This window comes from Cnephaeus nilssonii (assembly GCF_951640355.1).
Source record: "Cnephaeus nilssonii genome assembly, chromosome: 7".
NCBI lineage: Eukaryota > Metazoa > Chordata > Mammalia > Chiroptera > Vespertilionidae > Cnephaeus > Cnephaeus nilssonii.
In genome coordinates this window covers 60,822,872-60,841,839 of record NC_137078.1, presented here as the reverse complement: position 1 = coordinate 60,841,839, position 18,968 = coordinate 60,822,872, and the positions used below count along the sequence as shown (strand labels likewise).

General features: G+C 39.9%; 1 protein-coding gene across 5 annotated transcripts in view; it reads left to right on the top strand.

Moving 5' to 3' along the window:
- The window catches only part of NFIA (nuclear factor I A), a 366,953-nt gene that overhangs the window by 322,053 nt on the left and 25,932 nt on the right, over positions 1-18,968 (top strand). For 2 of the 5 annotated variants that reach the window (XM_079776638.1, XM_079776636.1), the window contains exon 11: positions 7,960-8,051. The exons of 2 other annotated variants lie outside the window; for them this stretch is intronic. In XM_079776638.1, coding sequence (XP_079632764.1) covers positions 7,960-8,051 — 92 coding nt within the window. Of the gene's footprint in view, positions 1-7,959; positions 8,460-18,968 lie in introns of those variants that run through there. One more of the 5 variants, XM_079776637.1, reaches the window with a different exon arrangement.

Below are 18,968 nucleotides of genomic sequence, written 5' to 3'. Positions count from 1 at the left end.
GACTCCTGAGCCCAGGGGTTTCTATGCTACCAGGGCACATACTGTTTCAAGATAGGCTATCGTACACCTTTCCTCTGAAAATCCTAAGACACTCCATAAAGAACTTTTATATAAATTCCAAGAATAAAAACTCCTGGGTACATTGAATAGGATGAAAAACAGAGGGACAAAAACAGAAGAAAGGAGAGTAAGAGATGAATATTATAAAGGAGTGAGAAAAGAGAGCAGACAGTGGAGGATCACATCATTAGGGTATCTTAACCCATTCAAGACTTGATTTGGTCTCAGTATTTTACTTTTTCAGATAACAAATAAGTTTTAAGACTTCCTTTATAAAGGTAATATATAGCAGTGTTGGAAACTTGAAAGATATAGAAAAGCATGAAAAAAATTATATTCTCCTATAATTCTCCCCCAGTTTCTTAGTGCATATTATGTGTATATTTGTATATGCATATACACACACATATAAGATGATGGTGACCTACTGAATATAACATTTTTATGCTATTAATTACTATTTTATTCCTTTTCTTATTCATAAAAGGTTAGGAAACGTGATTCTAAATAATTTTTACTTATTCCTACTATAGGACATTAACTTTTGTCTTAGCCTGTGAGATATGTGCCAGCATGTGCTAGACGCTGCATGTGGAGAAGCTCAAAGAGGGTAACTGGATGGCCAAGATCACATTTCTAGGGAGAGACTGAATGGATTAAATCCAGGATTTTCTGGTTGTAAAACTTATTTTCTATTGACTACATTGCACTATTGCAAAAAGAAAAATATTATTTGGGGTTTTCAGGTTCCACTTATGTTTATTTTACTTAAGATTAAAAATTACTGGAAGGTTTTTAAAAATCACCCATAAGATTACTCTTCAGAGATTATTATTTTCTGTGCATATTTAAACATAATTAATCATGATAGATGTGTGCATATATGTATGTATGCATATATTCATTTTATTTTATAAACTTGTGGTGATAATCATTATTTTAAAACATTTTTTATTGATTTCAGGGAGGGAGAGAGAGATAGAAACATCAATGATGAAAGAAAATCAATGATTGGCTGCCTCCTGCACACACCCCACTAAGGATCAAGCCCGCAAACCAGGCATGTGCCCTTACTAGGAATCGAACGAACCATGACCTCCTGGTTCATAGGTCCACACTCAACCACTGAGCCACACTGGCCAGGTTTAAAACATTTTTAACAGCTGCAAAATATTTCAACATATGGATGAAGCATTACTTTGTAACTTGGTTCCAATTTGTTGCTCTTATAAGTAATGCTGTAATGAACATCTTGCAGCATAAATTTTATCTGTACTTTTAAGTATTTATTAAGGATAAATTCCCAAAAGTGGGTTTCCAGAGTTATACTGCCTTTCCTGAGGCTACAGATTCTTTCAAAAGAGAGCAATCCAATATATTGATCTAAGTTTCTTTTTTTTTAGTAAACCCCAGCTGAATCCAGGGTTTATTTTCTGTGGCTATTTAATATGACTTTCACCTGTGCTTACCCAAATACATTGTTGCTTCTGATCAATAAATGTGTCCTATCAATTGAACAAAACACAGTATACATACAAAAATAAATGAGTTCTAGAATTTGGATAAGCCATCAGATATAAATTTAAGTGACCTGAAACAAGACTGTATTCTTACCCTTTAAAATTATTATGAATAAAAAACCCTTACAGCCGAAACTGGTTTGGCTCGGTGGATAGAGCGTCGGCCTGCGGACTCGGGGGTCCCAGGTTCGATTCCGGTCAAGGGCATGTGCCTTGGTTGCGGGCGCGTCCCCAGTGGGGGGTGTGCAGGAGGCAGCTGATCGATGTTTCTCTCTCATCGATGTTTCTGACTCTCTGTCCCTCTCTCTTCCTCTCTGTAGAAAATCAATGAAATGTATTTTAAAAAAAAACAAACAAACAAACAAACAAAAAAACCCTTATAGGCAGTTTAAGTAGACTGGGTACCGGAAGAACTCATTGTAAAGTGCCTCTTTATCACACAGATTTTGGTAACATAAGGTCAAAGTGCCACCGGTTTACAAGTTGCTCAGATCCCCTTCTCTCTGCACACATGAAATGTCTTGTGCCTTCCTTTTTGCATGTGTTACCCCAAATCATGATGTTGCTTGAACCCCTACCTTGCTCTGAGGATCCTTAATGTATATAGAAATCCCAGCAGAGCAAGGCCATCTGGCTAAATTGATTCTCATCATGATTTTTGTGAACTATTGGCACATTAGACATTTCATGTAAATTGTTACTATACATGTTAAGTAATGCTAATATATTAAAGTTAGAATTCAGGAAGATAGCTCATGGGTATGTTGTTCTTTAATAATTCACTAGCGATAAGTAGGCTTTAATTTCTTGCCCTGAGGGCTGCCTTTTTGTTGTTGTTGGTAACTTGTTTTTAAAGACAAAAGATTTGCAGGGGTTATAGAATGAGGTAACTGACTGCACAGATGTGATCAAAATAATGGAAATTCAGTGTGGTTATCTCCTGGATTTCAAACATCTGGATATTAACTACATCTATTCCATCACATGGGAATTTCTAAGTCTCTGAGGACTGGATCATATGTAACATGGGCTGTGCTCCCTTGGCTGTATAATGATATTAATAATGCTAACTCGGCCCCGTAAACTTGTCACTACCAATAGGTTTCTCTGAAGGTAGAAACTCCGATATCCTCCAGCGTTTCTTTTGTGACCTTGCAAGAAATAGTGCAGTTGAAGTTCTTCAGTGAGTTCCATGGTAGTGGCTTTCATTTAGAAATCAGTCAATTTATTTTCTAACAGTTTCTGCATTTTTTTTAGATATGGATGTTTTCTCATAGGGCTTTTTTGTTTGTTTGTTTGTTTTTTAAAGAACACCATAGTGCATTAAGAAAAGATTCTAGAAATTATTTTCGTTAGGTACTTAGTCATCTCACTGTTGCAGTTTGCAGCTGAATGCTGCCTCATGCACTCTCAGGTGTCCCTGGTGAACATTTACTGCAATTACCATTTGAACACAGGGATCTGTCCAAGTCTGCATTCCTAAACATGGTTTGATTACTTCTGTCTAATAACTAGCACATTCCTGGGAAGGTAGTAGAATCCCAGTAAGTCTATTGGAGTGCAATTGAATGTTTGACTACTTATTTTTAGAGGGAAATTCCCCACATGTGAATATGTCTGAATTACTGAAACAAGGGAACACGTGAGGGTATATTGATATTTGAGATATAAAGGGAAAAGGTTTAGAGTAGTAAGACGACTAGTTGTCTTAGAGTGTTTAGAATGAAAATTTGTGTCTTTGGTTATTCTTCCACCCTCCATGTTCAAACAGTAAGGTCTCTGATCCTTAAATTGTTATATTCCCTTACTATATGGCAAAATGTAATTTGCAACGTCTCCTGTTTTTTCCTTCCCCTCCACGATTGATGCCTCCGATTCCCACCTCTGCTCCTTTGCTTGTGCTGCTTCCTCTGTGACCGCTAATCCATCCGAACCTGTCAGCCAACGCATCTTTTCCAGCCTGTCTCTGAAGCCATCTCCGTCTTCTCTGTAAAGCTTTTGCTCTTCTCCTGCCAGGTGTTACTTTTCTGTCCTTTAACACTCCACAGACTTATTTATATTACTTCTGGGTCCTCCTATTTTCATTTTCTGTACTCATCTCACCCCATTAGACTCTAACGTTTTGAGGAAAGCAGTGTGTCTTACTCACCTTTGTATCTGCCATAATGCTCAGTAGAGGGCCTGGCACAGACGGAGTGAGAGAGAGAGAAGGAGAAAGAGGGGGAGAGGGAGTAGGAGAGGGAAAGAGAAAGAGCAATGCTAATGGGTGATCACTGCCACTCTCCCTGCCCTCTCTACAATCCCCTAGAGCAGTGATGGGCAACCTTTTGAGCTTGGTGTGTCAAACTTCGCCAAAAAACTGAGCATAACTCTGGTAGTGTGTCACTTTGAGGAAAAAACTAACTCCAAGACTCTAGTCGCAAATGTTTCATCCTCAGGAGCAGCAAATGTTTCTTCCTCGGCATGCGGCCGCCTCAGCGGCCGCGTGTCAGAAATGACTACGCGTGTCAGTGCTGACACGCGTGTCATAGGTTTGCCATCACTGCCCTAGAGATAGACTCCAGCACTCTCAGAAGTCCTGTAAAACTATTGCTTATAAAGAAAGGACTGTTCTTGAACCATTCCCTCAGCTGATCATACTAACCAGGACTTGTACTGCCTAAGTCAGCGATTTTCAACCTTTTTTATCTCATGGCACACATAAACTAATTACTAAGATTCTGCGACACACCAAAAAATATATTTTTTGCCAATCTGACCCCCAAAAAAGTTATTATTTTGATCCATTCACAACAGATGGTGATTGTTGTGTTGGCTGTTGTCATTTTTTTGTTTGACAGTAAGGGAAGAGAGGTCAGTGCCCCTGACTAAATAGTCAGGTATTGTATGATTTTAAAATTCTTGTGGCACACCAGTTGAAAATCGCTACCCTAAGTGAAGGATTATGTATAGAACTAGCAATACATATAAGTGGGTAACACAGAAGGCTGGGGTTTTCTTCATGTGGATCAAATTCTGGTTTGGAATTTTGATATTTACCATGTGGTTTAGGCCAAACTAAGACTCGTGGATAATGTGAAGAAATGCATTAGAGAGAGGAAAAACATGATCAGATTAGTGTAAATAAAAGCTGGTGGGAGATTCTTATAGGAATGTTCTTCCATAATGTCAAGAAAATGGTCCATGGTGATATTGCTCCTGTAGGTAAAATGGCTGCTGAACAAAACATCAACAAGCACTTTGTTTCAGAAGTAGCCAAGAAATCAATAATTTGATTTCTAATAGTCCTGGTTGCCATGAGGACTTTTATAGTGAAATTATAGAGGCAAATTGATTTCCCTCTTGACTTTATCAGAAAATCTTCAAATGCCTTGAATCTTTCCTCCAGAATCCTAAAAAAAAATGCCTGCAGAAATCCTCCCAGAAAATTATTTTCTGGATTTCCTGATTTCCTGAAGCTCTTCCTGTAGCATTTGATTATTGCTGTTATAAATAAGGCAAGGATTATAATAAAGAAAGCTATGAATGTGATATAATAGCATAAACACAGTTGTATATAACTAATTACCACACTGCCCCCTTTACTTGACTTTATATTCATGTTGAAAGCTCTTAGCTGTGCATGTATAATTGATTCATGATGGTGTAAGTGGTTGTTTTAATAAAAAGTTTCATTTGAGGTTTTTGTTCTGCACTAGAACTTCCCTTATTCCACTGATCCTTTGGGAAACTCGGATGCAACTTATATCATTTATGGAACTACATCCTGTTATAGTGAACTCTCTGCCTGTTGTAGCTACAATAATGGAAGATGAGTCAGAATTTCTTTCTTCCTTCCCTTGTTTTTCCTGTGTCCTTGATTTTCCCCAGAACGTAGCTTTCTATAGAATAAATTTCCCTGGGCACCATTTGTTCCATCTGATAACTTGAGTACTCAGTGATTCACAGATTTTTGTAGTTGTAATATACTTTTTTAAAAGATGCAATCCCATCACCACTTCTCTCACCAATGCTCTCTTTTTTAAAAACCAGAATAAACTTTGGAGCAGTTTAAGTAACTAGGAGAGCATTAAAGACCTTCTGAGATGTTTTGAAACCAGCCTGCAAGGTTTGTCTCATGCTTGAAGGAGGGAAAATATACTATTGTCAGCCTCACAGTAATTTTGAGTGGCTAAATTATTTGTATGCTAAACCTTCTTTCAAATCCCAACATTTAGGTCAGACAAAAATAGAGAAAGGGTTGCAATACAAACCTTTCCAGTTTTAGTAAATTCACTATTTTCAATAGAGAACTATCTTCAACACACACACACACACAGAGAGAGAGAGAGAGAGAGAGAGAGAGAGAGAGAGAGAGAGAGAGAATGGATGCTATGTATCCTGGTACCTTTCAGCATGCTTGTTTCTGATGTCACCAATGTGGTAAAAATGTCACAGGAAATCCTGCTACTTGTCTGTGATGACCTGTGCAGGTCTGTGTACACAGTTCTACTAGGACCATCAAACAAAGCACTCATGTTTCAGCATCTGTCATTAACCACCTTAGCATTTCTTCACGCCTTTTTGTTTCTTCTCAACCTATCTACCTGCTCACGTGTGAAAGAATGCTTTCCCCCCCCCCATAACCACTAACAAGGTTAATAGGTCATTTCATCTACTAACTTTCTCCCTTATCTCTCCCATGTTCTCTTTGTGCCCTAAGAGCAGATAAATTCACTACGACGTAATTATAGTCCATCATTTTCAATATAAAATTTTCCGTTGAGACTTACTAAAGTGTATCAAGCATACCAAAGCAATAGACTAAATGAAGCAATTAATAAAGAGTATTTCACTGAGCTTTGAAAAAATTAAATTTCCCCCATACTAGTGAGTGAGAGGTGTTTACTGAATGGCTAACTGAAGAAGTTTTTCCTAAATCTGTTGAAGTTGGTTTGACATAGGATGGGCCAGGGAGGAAATCAATAGATTCACATTGCTAGACAGTACATCATCATACATTTAGGTCATTGGATATAAAGCTATTACTGAACCACTCCTTCTAACACAAACACTACTAGAGCAAAAATTTTCTGATTGGCAGATACCAGAGGAACCTCGTGTTCATCCTCCATTCGGTGCTGGTTTGACACAGCCACACCACATGACCGTCCCAGATCTGAGTGGGTGACTTAGCTCTTCCCAGAAATGACCAACAGAACTTGGGCCAGATTGGTGGGAATTTTATTTCTAGATGTGTTTAACAAGAGAAACAACAAGTCTACACAGTGTTCAAAGTAAGAGAAACAGATGATGATATCAATAAGGAAAAACAAATCTGGGAAAGGAATTTGGTATTATTCCCTCAATTATCTGTGTTTTTAAAATTGTAGATTTTTTTCATCTTTTAGATGATGTGTGTTTAGAGACAGTCCAAAAAACTTAGGCCTTTTACAAGTAATGTTAAGAAATTTGAAATTAAGCAATGGTCTTTGTAAAAATTCTAGTACAAAGAAAGAGTGTGAATAAGTCAAAGAAAGAGTGTGGATTTATAAAGAAGGAAGTTGTAGGACACTGAAAAAATGTACATTTGGATTTATGAGCCAATGAAACACCAAAGCCACTGAATTTCTTCTGCACTAAAGTAGAGTGAAGTTCTTAAATATAAAAACCAACAACAAAATTTCCAGATACTGTGAAAATAATAGTAAACTGAAGTGTAGGGTCTGAGGTTCCAGTGTGACATTCTTAAAGTTTGTGCCAGAATGGAAAGGTTCTAGGACCGGAAGACTACAAATGTTAATATTTCAAGCACATTTTAGGCATCAGAAAGATTCTAGGTTCTCTCCTGGGCCTATAAAGACCGCTTGTTCTAAATGGTTTTCCACATCCTTTCTGGGGAACCCATTAATTCCTTCTGTGAAGACTCCTCTTCGCTATTTAGCTATAGAGGCACAGGAACATTTCATGATTGTTTTTGGAGTGTATAGTGTGAAAAGCAAGATTGTAAAATGAGCTGCTTTCCTGCCCTTCCTACCTAATTTCTTTCTCCCTGTGCTCTACAAACTAGGGATCTCTTTCTGACCTCAGAGCTTGTATTGAACTCAGAAAGTATACTTTGCAAATGTCCTGCATGTTCTGATTTGTATGATGGAAGAAAAAAAAAGAGCTCATCTGAGCACCAATTTGACATCGTTTTATTCCAACAGTCTTTGGAAGCCAACACCCCTTCCCTTTTTTACTGTCTAAAATGCCCTTGCTAGCCAGATCCCTTTGCTAGCTACAGTGTTTGCACATTTCCTCGTTGATCAGCTGCGTCGGCTCGGAGACTGTGTGTTTTGGTGTTGTTTGTGTGCAATCTCGTGCTGCTTCCTGAACGCATGTGTCCCTTCCTTCACAGCCTACTCGACACCCAGCACCTCCCCCGCAAACCGATTCGTCAGTGTTGGACCACGGGATCCAAGCTTTGTAAATATCCCTCAACAGACACAGGTGGGCCGCTCTCATCTTTTCTGTATGTGGTGCAGCTTGTTTTATTCATCAGGTGCATTGTAACTTGTCTCTCCGCACAACAGGCTGCATTTCCCAGCCCCTGTTTTGGTCCCCTTTCCTCCCAACCTCCTCTCCGGTCCTGGTCCTTCAGCCACATTTCTATGTGTTCTCAGAAATCATGGAAAACATTGCCTGCAGTTTTTGCTTCTTGTATTGAGGGAGCACAAGAGGAGGGCTTCTGGACCAGAACCGCTTTTACTATGGCAAGAAAGATTCCCCAGTGCTAGCTAGTGTGTCTCCTCTGCTAGGAGTCTGTCTACATGCAAGGAGACAGTAGTTCCCTACCGAACCTGGAATATAAACTCTGGCTGCCAGCGACATTAGAAAGCATGCTGGGAATGGGGGAATCAGCCACTCTTCTGTATTCATTATAGGGTCCCCAGGAACCTGGCAAACTTTCTAAAATAAAGGGTTTGTGAGCCCTATTAAGTTGCTGGTGTTGGTGCAGAAAATAACCAGAGATGTTTGCTCCTGGCTACACTGGTATTGGGAGCAAGGGGCAGAGGGGTAGGAGGGGATGGAGGTGGGTATAATGTCTTATATTGAGGTAGGTGATTGAGAAAAGAGTATGCCAGGACATCTAGAGCTTGTTTTTCACTAGAAAGTTGTGTTTTGTGCTAGTTTAGGTCAAGGAGAAGAAATCTCTTAAAGTTTTGAAATGGCTGCTGCCCATTGAGAAACCATGAAAGACTTTTGTAGTACAAGGTAGTGGCTGTAGAGACAGATATTTAGAGGTTTGTGAAATAGAATTAGAGTCAAGTTTTGAAAGAAACTCCTCTCTGATTTCCAAATTGGAGTGTGACCATATATTATCATAATTGACATAAAGAAAATATTTTCTCTATGAGGTTCTCAGCATGGTGGTTGAAAAAAATTTCCCCAGGATGTTTTGTGCATATATATGCCTGGGTGTGTAATCTCCAGATGCCAGATTTATAACTGCTCATCTTTGTTTGTCAGACTCTGACCAGGTGCTTGTGAATGGGCTACAGTTGCCTTCCTGGGTTCATGTGCTTTCTCCATAAAGGGTTTTACTTTATTGCTGTGTCGACAGCACGGGTTAAACTGCATTGCATCTGAAGCCTTCCCTACACTGAAGCAGGGTCACAGAAAGTACAGCCTCAGAGGAGGCAGCTGGGAGGAGGGGGGAACGAGAAGGAGAGAAGGTTAACTCTTGAATTTCCCACTTCTGCTGTTTCTCCTGAAACAGGCCGGTACATGGCATCTGGGATTAACATTGCCTATTGAGTCCCTCCCATAAAACTGTTCAAGTTTATTGCTTACTTTCCCATACCTTCAAATATTTAACTGGTGAATTTGAATAATTACCTCGAATGCATTAAAATAGAACGTTTCATTTTGTACTTTGGGTTCACACGTTCAAGTTCAATGGGAGGGGAGAACTGGGGACAGTGGCTGTAATAATGGATGATTTCTTTTCTCAAAGCCCCAGTGTGCTCAGGTTACTTCATCAAAAACCTCAAAAATGCAGTTTGGAAATGTCCTATGTGTATTTTACGTAGTGTTTTTTAAAAGAAGTAGTGATTCACAGCACTGAAATAATACTGTGTTCCATTCACTGTGTTTGTCTACCATCAAAATGTGTTACATTGCAACATGGCTTTGTTTCACAAATGCCTTATTTAACCCATAAACTGGGTCTCCATGTTGTTGACCACAAAAATTCAATTCTTAAAAATCCAGATTTTTCATGCATCTGGATGAATGATGTCATGTAGACCCAATATTGGCATCTGGAACTGAATTTCTTAGTTTCTGTTAAATATTTGGCATCATAGGGACCGAAGCTTAAATGCTCTCTCTCTCTCTCTCTTTTTTTTTTAATCACAGTGACACCTGCCACATTTGGCTTGAAGAAAGCCATCCCCAATTATCTTATGAGAAACTGTGCTGATGGAGTAGTCTTTTTTTCTATAAATATATATAGAGAGAGATAGAGATAGAGGTATAGATATATATATGTCCTGAAGTAAAAATTATGTGCTCTAAATATTTTAATTTTCTGGAGTATATATTAACTCTTCTTAAAAAAGAAAGAACCACATTCTGGAACCATTTAAAGTGTTAGACATGTATAGATATAGATAGTAAAAATAATGACATACTTTTTTAAAAAGCTGCTTTTTAAAAAGACATTTGTTCAGAAAAGGGATTTTTTTAATATATATATATATGTGTGTATGTATATATATATATATATATATATATATATATATATATATATATATTATTGATTTCAGAGAGGAAGAGGGAGGGAGAGAGAGAGATAGAAACATAAATGATGAGAGAGAATCTTTGATTGGCTGCCTCCTGCATGCCCCCTACTGGGTATCAAGCCCAAAACCCAGGCATGTGCCCTGACCAGGAATCGAACCTTGACCTCTCATAGGTTGATGCTCAACCACTGAGCCACACCAGCCAGGAGGGATTTTTGTTTTGTGGGGGGTTTTTTTACAAGAATTTTTTAAGATATAATTTGAACATGGCCTGCAGATTATTAATTTTCTAGGCAAGCTTGTATTTTTTTTTTCTGTATTGACCCTTTTGTTAATAAGGCATGAAATTTGTATTAATTGAATTACAGGAAAAGTTTTCTGGGAAAACAAAATTTTGCTTTCTGTCTTTGGAGAAGTAAAAAGTGAAGAGTCACCAAGCAGATACTTGAGCTTTACAAATGCAGAAGAGACATCCTGCACATAAATCCATAAACAAATGTTAAATAAAATGGCCTTTCTTTCTCCCAAAGACCAGTTCGCAGTGGAAATCTTCTCAAAGTCTGAAGCATCAACCTATAAAAGGTGGATTCGATATGGTCTCTGCTTTTTTTTAGTGGATAGAACTTGAATGAATAGATATTTTAATTACACAGTTACCAGTTTATTATAAGACCTTTCTTTACAAGAAAAGAATTTTTTATTATAGATAGCCTAAATTTACTCACTTTATGTACTAAGTATGTTAGGTAAATTATCTAATTAGCCTTTGCAAAGCCACCCAACATGATAGATATAATTATCTCTACTTTATAGAGGTGGAAACTGAGTTCTAAAGAGATTGTTGGTTTCCCAAGGCCTATGCCCTCTAACCATTGTACTGCACTGCCTCATGAGCTGGTGAGCACCTTGCCCTGATATTCAGAGACACATGCTCATCTCTCAGGAATACTTCTGGCACATTCCCTGCTTTTAAATCTGAGATTGTATTAAAATTTAATCATTAGTATAAACCCAAAATAACTGAAAGCATGATCTCAAAAAGATATTTGTATACCAGGTTCCTAGCACCATTATTTACAATAGCCAAAAGGTGGAAACAACCCAAGTGTCCATTGACAGATAAATGGATAAAATCTGGCATATACATTTTATTGTGTAGCTATCATTTCAAAATGGTATAATGCATATTATTCAGCCTTTAAAAGGAAGGAAATTATGCAGTATGCTACAACATGGATGAACCTTGAAGGCATTATGCCTGAAACAAACCAGTTACAAGAGGACAAATACTATATGATTCCACTTATGTGAGGTACCAAAAGTCGTCAAATTCAAAGACACAGAAAGTGAAATAGTGGCTGCCAGAGCTGGAGGAGGGCCGAATGAAGAGTTATTGTTTAATGGTACAAAGTTTCAGGTTTGCAAGATGAAACAATTCCAGAGATGGTGGTGGTGATGGTTGCACGACATTGTGAATGTACTGAATACCATGGAACTGTACACTTGAAAATGGTTAAGATGGTAAATTTTTAAAAATGTAATCATTAAATAAATTCCAACAGCCCTTTCACCTCTTAAGAGTCTAAACTTCTATAAAACAGCCTAGAAAAGTGGACTGTTTACCAACAGGATCCACTGTAATAGTGTGCTGACCTCTCCGGGAGCAGTAATTCTCATGCCCGGCACATAGTGGGTAGTCAGCATTTATTGGCTGAATCTAAATGATTCATAAGGAAGCTTTAAAATAATGACTTTTCCTTATTACAGTCATGATACATGTTAATTGTGGCAAAATACAGATGGGAAAAATAATAAAAATCACTTGTAGTCCTACTGTTAACATTGCTGTATAAATTCATCCAGACTGTTTCTATGCAACAAATACATTGCAAAAATGAGATCATATTACATACACTGTTTGGTAACCTGCTGTTTCTTCCCCTTAACAATATATTATGGCCTTCTTTCCATGTAAATTGGAAAAAATTGAATATTGGCTTTTATTGCACCTATTCATCATCTGTAATGATTGGTAGGGAAAGATAACATGGATAATTGAAAGCCATTTTTCCTCCTCCTTCCCTTCCAGTCTATTTTTTCCTCCAGAGAATTCCTCCCTTCACGGAGACAGAATTGCCTTCTCTTTAGCCTTGCCTTAAGGTAGTTTTCTTTCAAAATGCCTTCCAATTGCATTGTATATCTCACCCCAGCATTCGGCTCTGTTCTAATATTCCTGCCAAGTTATCTATCCCACACTTCCGCCTCACTCGTCTGCTACCTCGGCTACTATCATTATTTGTCTCTCATTTCCCTCCTCCCCCTCCATTTGGTAACTCATTAACATGGGGGGGGGGGTGGCCACCTCCCCACAGCCTCGAGAACACCCATCAAGTCTGAGAAACCACGACCACTGATCCCACCCCAAATCTCATTTCCCAGTATTGTCCCATGATAGTTGATATTAACAGAGAGAAGGTCTCTGGAGCATCGAGCATTTACTTCACTTTGGACACTATCTGCGTCCTTTGCACGCCCACTGAAGGATATAATAGAGAACATGCCATCATTTCAGACAGCAGAAAGCCAATGACCATTTCAATTGCATCTCATAATTTAATCTGATCCCTGAAAACAAGAGCCATTAAGAGGAGGCATTTATTTAGAGGGAAAAAAATGTTAATATTTCATCATCAGGTAATAAATAGGAATACCAATTCCCACACAGAAGGACTGAGCAAAGAACTCATTTTGATTCAGGTTCTAGTTTAATCAAATGCTCAAATAAAATGCTTAACCTGCAGAACTTCAACGAGGACTAATTCTTTAAAATGAAAAATGAGTGCAAACAATATTAAAAACAGGCATTTCTTCCCTGCCACCCAAATCTATCACTGTTCTGCGTCAACAGAATTGTGGTATCTGAAATGCTATTTAAAACCAAATTACCATTTGGGTTATTAGAAGAATCGCTTGGCATGGCATGGGCCTGATTTGTTGACAAAAAGGCACAGGTGCTGTAACCTTTGCTTAATAAATCATTTAGCTGCCTGACTTGCAAGCAGTGTGACTGCCTTTGCGTCATGAAATTTACAAATGTAGGCACAAGCCACACACTTCACTGTGCGGCAAACCAGCTGACCTAGAGCTCAATAATGGGTGTGGCACCCATTCTCCGCCTTTGGTGGGGGTGCACAAGGAACACGGGAAGGTGGCGTATATGGAGACATTTTAGTGTGTTGCCATCCTGGAACTCTGCCTGGGAGACCAAGACATAGGCAATCTGCAGAGCTCTTCCTATGTCCCTTTCCTCACTCACTCATCGTTTTTCACTATATTCCCAATACCTACCCAATGCAGGGAAGAACAGTTCTCCTCAAGTTGTTCCAAGTCTAGCAGAGGAAACAGATCAATAGTAATGGCAATGACAATAATAATGAGCATGATACCAGTTACAATAATGAGAATTGGGTAGAACTTTCCTGAGAGTAGAAAGGGAAGAAAAGGCTAGATCATTTTTCTGTCCTTGTCTAACTTTGGTCTCATGATATGATCTTGGTTCTTAAACATTTTACCTTTTTCATTTTTGCCAATTTATCCATGAGCTGGTAGACAAGGCTTTAGCCCATCCTACAAAGAGAGACCTATTGAGTCCTGTCTTCTCTGGACCAAGCAGATAAATCAGAATTCTTTCCTGCTGCTGGTGTATCAGCCAGCAGCTCCTTCACCGCTCATTTCCAAGAAACACCCCTCCTTGTGTAATGTCCTCACCCAGGGCACTGAATAAGCTCACTTGAGATTGCATTTGAATTAGCTGAAGCCATTCCCTGCCTCTCCTCCCCACCCTGACCTGAGCTGCCTGCCTATAGGAGGTTAGGTTCCACATAGAGGTTCAAGGAGCAGCAGGAAAGTTGCAAAGGCAAGAAACTCATATTTCCATGGGGGGGGGGGTCTGTGGGGGGTGGGCAGGGGGAATGTGTCCTCCCCTTCTAGTTAGACCTGCACCTGAGCATTTTAGTTCCAAGCCCATACAGCCAAAAACTCCCAAGACTGGAGGGAAATGGCAGATAAAACTCCATTTACTCCTGACTTTGAAAAAAATAAATTGGTCGGACAGGTACTCTATGTTAAGCACCCATCTGTGCCAGGTTCTGTGACTCAGAGCCCTCAAGGTTGGTGTTTTTATCCCTAATTTACAGATGAGGAGAGAGGAGTACACTTGTCTCGTGGTAAAGAGGTGGCCAGGATTTGAACCAGTCTGTCTCTGAAACTTTTCTTTCCCAAATACTCTCTGCATCATTAATTGCTTACAGTAAAAGTTTGCTGACCATTTTCTCTTTAAGATTGTCTATGATTAACTCATCCTCTTACATCAAGGAATTAGAAGCCTAGAAATTGGGTCCTGCTTTGCTTGGTTCTTCTGAAGACCTGCCCCAGTTGCCTATTAGTTCATGCATCTGTAAAATCAAGACTGAGCTCATTCTCTCATCCTGCCTGGGAAAAAGACCTTTACTAATGATATTAGTCTGCATCTGTGAGAACAGCTAGCCTCACCCAGAGACCAGATAGCAGAGCAGCTGAGATTGTGAGCTTTTTTTCTTTTTTTTTTTTTCCCAGATCTTGGTCGGAGCTTTATTCCATCACATAGATGATGTTTCTTTGGTTGTTATTGTTTTTGTAATTCAGTTTTCCCATAGCCTAGTTTGTTTTACCTCCTATGGTTGTTTTGAGTCTTAAATTCTGTTAATGTAAAGAAATGAAATGCTTGACATCTATTAAACACTTAAATGATAGCTTTTTTTGTTTGGTTGATAACTAAACTCATATTTAAATAGTATTTTCCTAGATTACAGAGTATTTTCTCATTTGATCTTAAGAATGTATCCCCCAGAATCTGAAGGGAAACCCTTTGAGATAGGAAGAGCCATTATTATTATTTTCCCCACTATACAGATTTAAAAACTGAGATTTAAAGAAGGAAGTGATTTCCCCACTACCACACAGCCAGGAGTCAGTAGAGCCAGGACACAAACCCACTGCTGATTCCAGAGCCCACACTACCCTCCATGCACCCTGTCTGGAAAGACTTGGGCAAGCCTCCCAGCATGTTCTTATGTGCAGCTGTGTGGATATGGGCAGAACCTACCAGCCAAATGCAGGATCTAAAGCAGTCATCTAGCAAATTAGGTTAACCCTGCCCTGCTGCAAGATCATAACCTCACGGATTCCTCCATTGAACATCTGCCCTAGAGGTACCCCCAAAGCCTAATTCAATTGGGCATGTCAGTTCTTCCCCACATACCATTCTCCCCTTAAGCTAAATTGTTTCCCCAAGGAAGCAGAGACTTCCCAAGGAGAAACAAAATCTCTGAGGATGGTAAGGACTGGCAGCAAGCGAATGTATCCCCCAGAATCTGAAGGGAAAGGCGAGGCTGGGTCATTTTTTCTCTTATGTTCTCAGCTCCAGTCATCAGTGGTGAAGAGTAAGCAACACCTCGTGAGATGAGTTACTCACACAATCTGCTTCCCCTCCCTCCCAACTCCTGTGGGCAGCAGTGCTCCCAGCTCCCACACCAGCCTATAATTTCTTGACACATTCTCTTCACATACACTTGGCAGCTGACTCACTGACAGGCTATGAGACACTCTTAAAATAAATTCTTCAATAAACAGACCTTTGTCTTTCGAGTTTTAATTTGGCAGCATGTTTTAGACGTCCTCAGCCACAAAATTTACTTCTGGACAAAGTTAGAGCATCAGTTATTTTTCTCTCAGTTCTTAATACGTCGGTAATCCTGTCATCTTTAACCACATTTTAGTTGGGTTTTAGCCTTTTGGTTTGTTTTTTGCCTTGCTCCAAAAAGATTTGGGCAAGTTTCTTAGTTGAAGCAAATTGGTGACCGTTGGAAGAATTAAGGTGCCTAGATGGAATCTGGCACACAATAGGTGCTCGATAAATATTGGTTTCTTCTTACTGGCTTTCCAGTGCAGTCATGTGCTAAGTGACGATGTTTCAGTCAACAACGGACCACATATGCAATGGTGATGTACCATATAGCCTAGGTGTGTACTAGGCTATGTCATCTAGGTTTGTGTAAGTGTACTCTGTAATGTTCACACCAGGACAGACTCATCTAATGGTGCATTTCTTATTTCTCCCCATCATTAAGTGGTCCATGACTCTGTTAAAATAAGATCAGTAGCAATGGAGAAGTGGAAAATAAGGAGATTTCACAGAAAATTTTAGATTTCATGGAGGAAGAAAGAAAAAGACTAAAAATCTGGTATCCATGAAATTAGCCCTTGGGATTGTGGGAAAAGTGGGACAGAAAATGAATTTGGGGAAAAGGTTGAAAAATAAGTGGTGAATTGGTGTAGAGTTAAAAAGAATTAGATCAGAGTTTGATAATAGCCTTGCAATGTAGTCAGAAAGCCATAGTATCAACTGCACAATTGCCTTCAGAACTTCCAGTCCTTAGATGGGTCTTGATAATAATGCTCTGATCAGTAGAAGTTTCAGGATACTAAGGGAAATGTACTTGTTATTTGTGATCTGATTTCTTTGGGGGAACAAAGAAAATGTCATGCATGACTCAGAGAGTAGGAAGACCTGTTTTCACATCCTAGCTATGCCATTTATCTGAGTGATCTTGGACATGTTACCTTTAAAATTCAGTTTCCTGCCCGGTTGGTGTTGCTCAGTGGTTGAGTGGCAACCTATGAACCAGAAGGTCAAGGTTCAATTTCCGATCAGGGCACTTGCCTGGGTTTCAGGCTCAATCCCCAGTAGGGGGCCTGCAGGAGGCAGCTGATCCATGATTCTCTCTCATCATTGATATTTCTGTCTCTCTCTCCCTCTCTCTTCCTCTCTAATATCAATAAAAATATATTTTAAAAATTAAAAAATTCCACTTCCTCATCTATGAAATGAAGGCAATAATAGTATCTACCTATAGAAGAGAACCCAATTAAGTATGGCTGAAGCCAATCAGGTTACTTTTTCACATAACAAATCTGCCAGTGAGTGGTTCTTGGCAGTGTTTCGGCTGCTACATGATGCCAGCAGGAGCCCATGCTCTTTCTCATATTCTGCTCTAGCAGCCTTAGTATCTGCATGCTTGGTACCTCTGATTGACAGATGGCTGCTGCAGCTCCGGACATCATACCCATTATCATTCCCCATTATTCCTCTTATATTAGGGAATAAAGACCCTGCCATGCTCCTTCCCTGTTTCCTTTTAGCAAACTTCTATTTAGGTCTCATTGCCTAAAACTGCTCACATTGTCCTCCCTAAACAAAACCGCCCCCAAGAAAGAAGGGGCAATAGACAGCGGGTAGACTGTTTACCATGTGCGCCATGCTCCCTTTTTCCCATTCCCCAATCAGGTCCATGCCCTCTTCAACGCCTTTTGTTATACTTGACTCCTTCTATCTCTTGCTGCTTGTTCCCTTACAGATCCTTTCCTCCACACTTGCTCCCTATGTGTCCAGGGGACACATATGCTGTGTGTATGAGTGCTGTAGTGATCATCTCATTTCAGCCCTCTGTTTGAGTCCAGGCTTTGGGCAGAAGTGCTGGAGTTTTGTGTGCAGACCAGCTCCAGGAGGCTGGGTCAGCGTTCTCCTGGAAAACCAGGCCTCTGAGAAGGCTGAGCTGGAGGAGGTAGGCCCCCGTAACCCTGTGAAATGGTGCCCTCCGGGTGTCCTCCCAGGTGCTTATCACACAGTCAGCAGTAGGTTCTGGGTTTCTCTTTTTTAAGTTGGAACCAGATGCTTCCTTTGCAAAAGAAAAGAGCCTGGTATTGCTGAGCTTGAGTCAACAGAGTTCAGAGAACAGGAAAATGAGCTGATTGGCCCTGCAGTGTGAACTCAGAGGAGAGAAGGCCGTCCAGGTGGTGTTCCCACTCTCCAGAAAGCCCCTGCCTGTGAAAGTCCCATGCCTGAGGGATTTGCTTTCCCTTCTAACCAAGGCCCCGTCACGTTAGGTAGGAGAGGTCCCTTTCGGACACAGGCTTTCCCAGGCCTCCTAATGAGTCTAAGACCTTGAAGGTTCTACTAACACAGTTTCAAGGCCAGAGCCTATTGTTCAGTGTGAGATTTTCAAAAACCTCACAGGAGTTCGCAATGATTCTTCCCGTCCACTTTTCTCACACCCCTTGTTTACCTTTCTATTTGTTTATTGAGGATAAAGGCACATTCTTTCATCAGTGGCCTCCTTTTTGGGATATAGCCTTTCAATGGGGCCTATTCATTGCGTTAAATTCCACAACACACGCCTCCCTAGAATATTTGCATGAGAATTTTTCCTCAGGCTTCACATTTCTTCCTTTACAGCAGAGATGAAATAACTTAGCACTTCTAATTGGCTTTTCACTTTCCAAATGCTTTACACATTAACTAATGAATCACATGGGCTCCTGATAAGCTGGATCCCTGTGTTAGAGCTGGGACTCTGGGTTCATTGGGTTGGGACAGGCTGTCCTGGCCCTGCATGCCTCACCCTGACACCCGACCTCCTCGGAGTCTGAATGTGTTGGGATAATGGAGCTGCAGCCCAGGCACAAATATCCACAGCACAGGGTACCCTCGGACCCCAGAGCACTGCCTCAACCATGGGGGAAG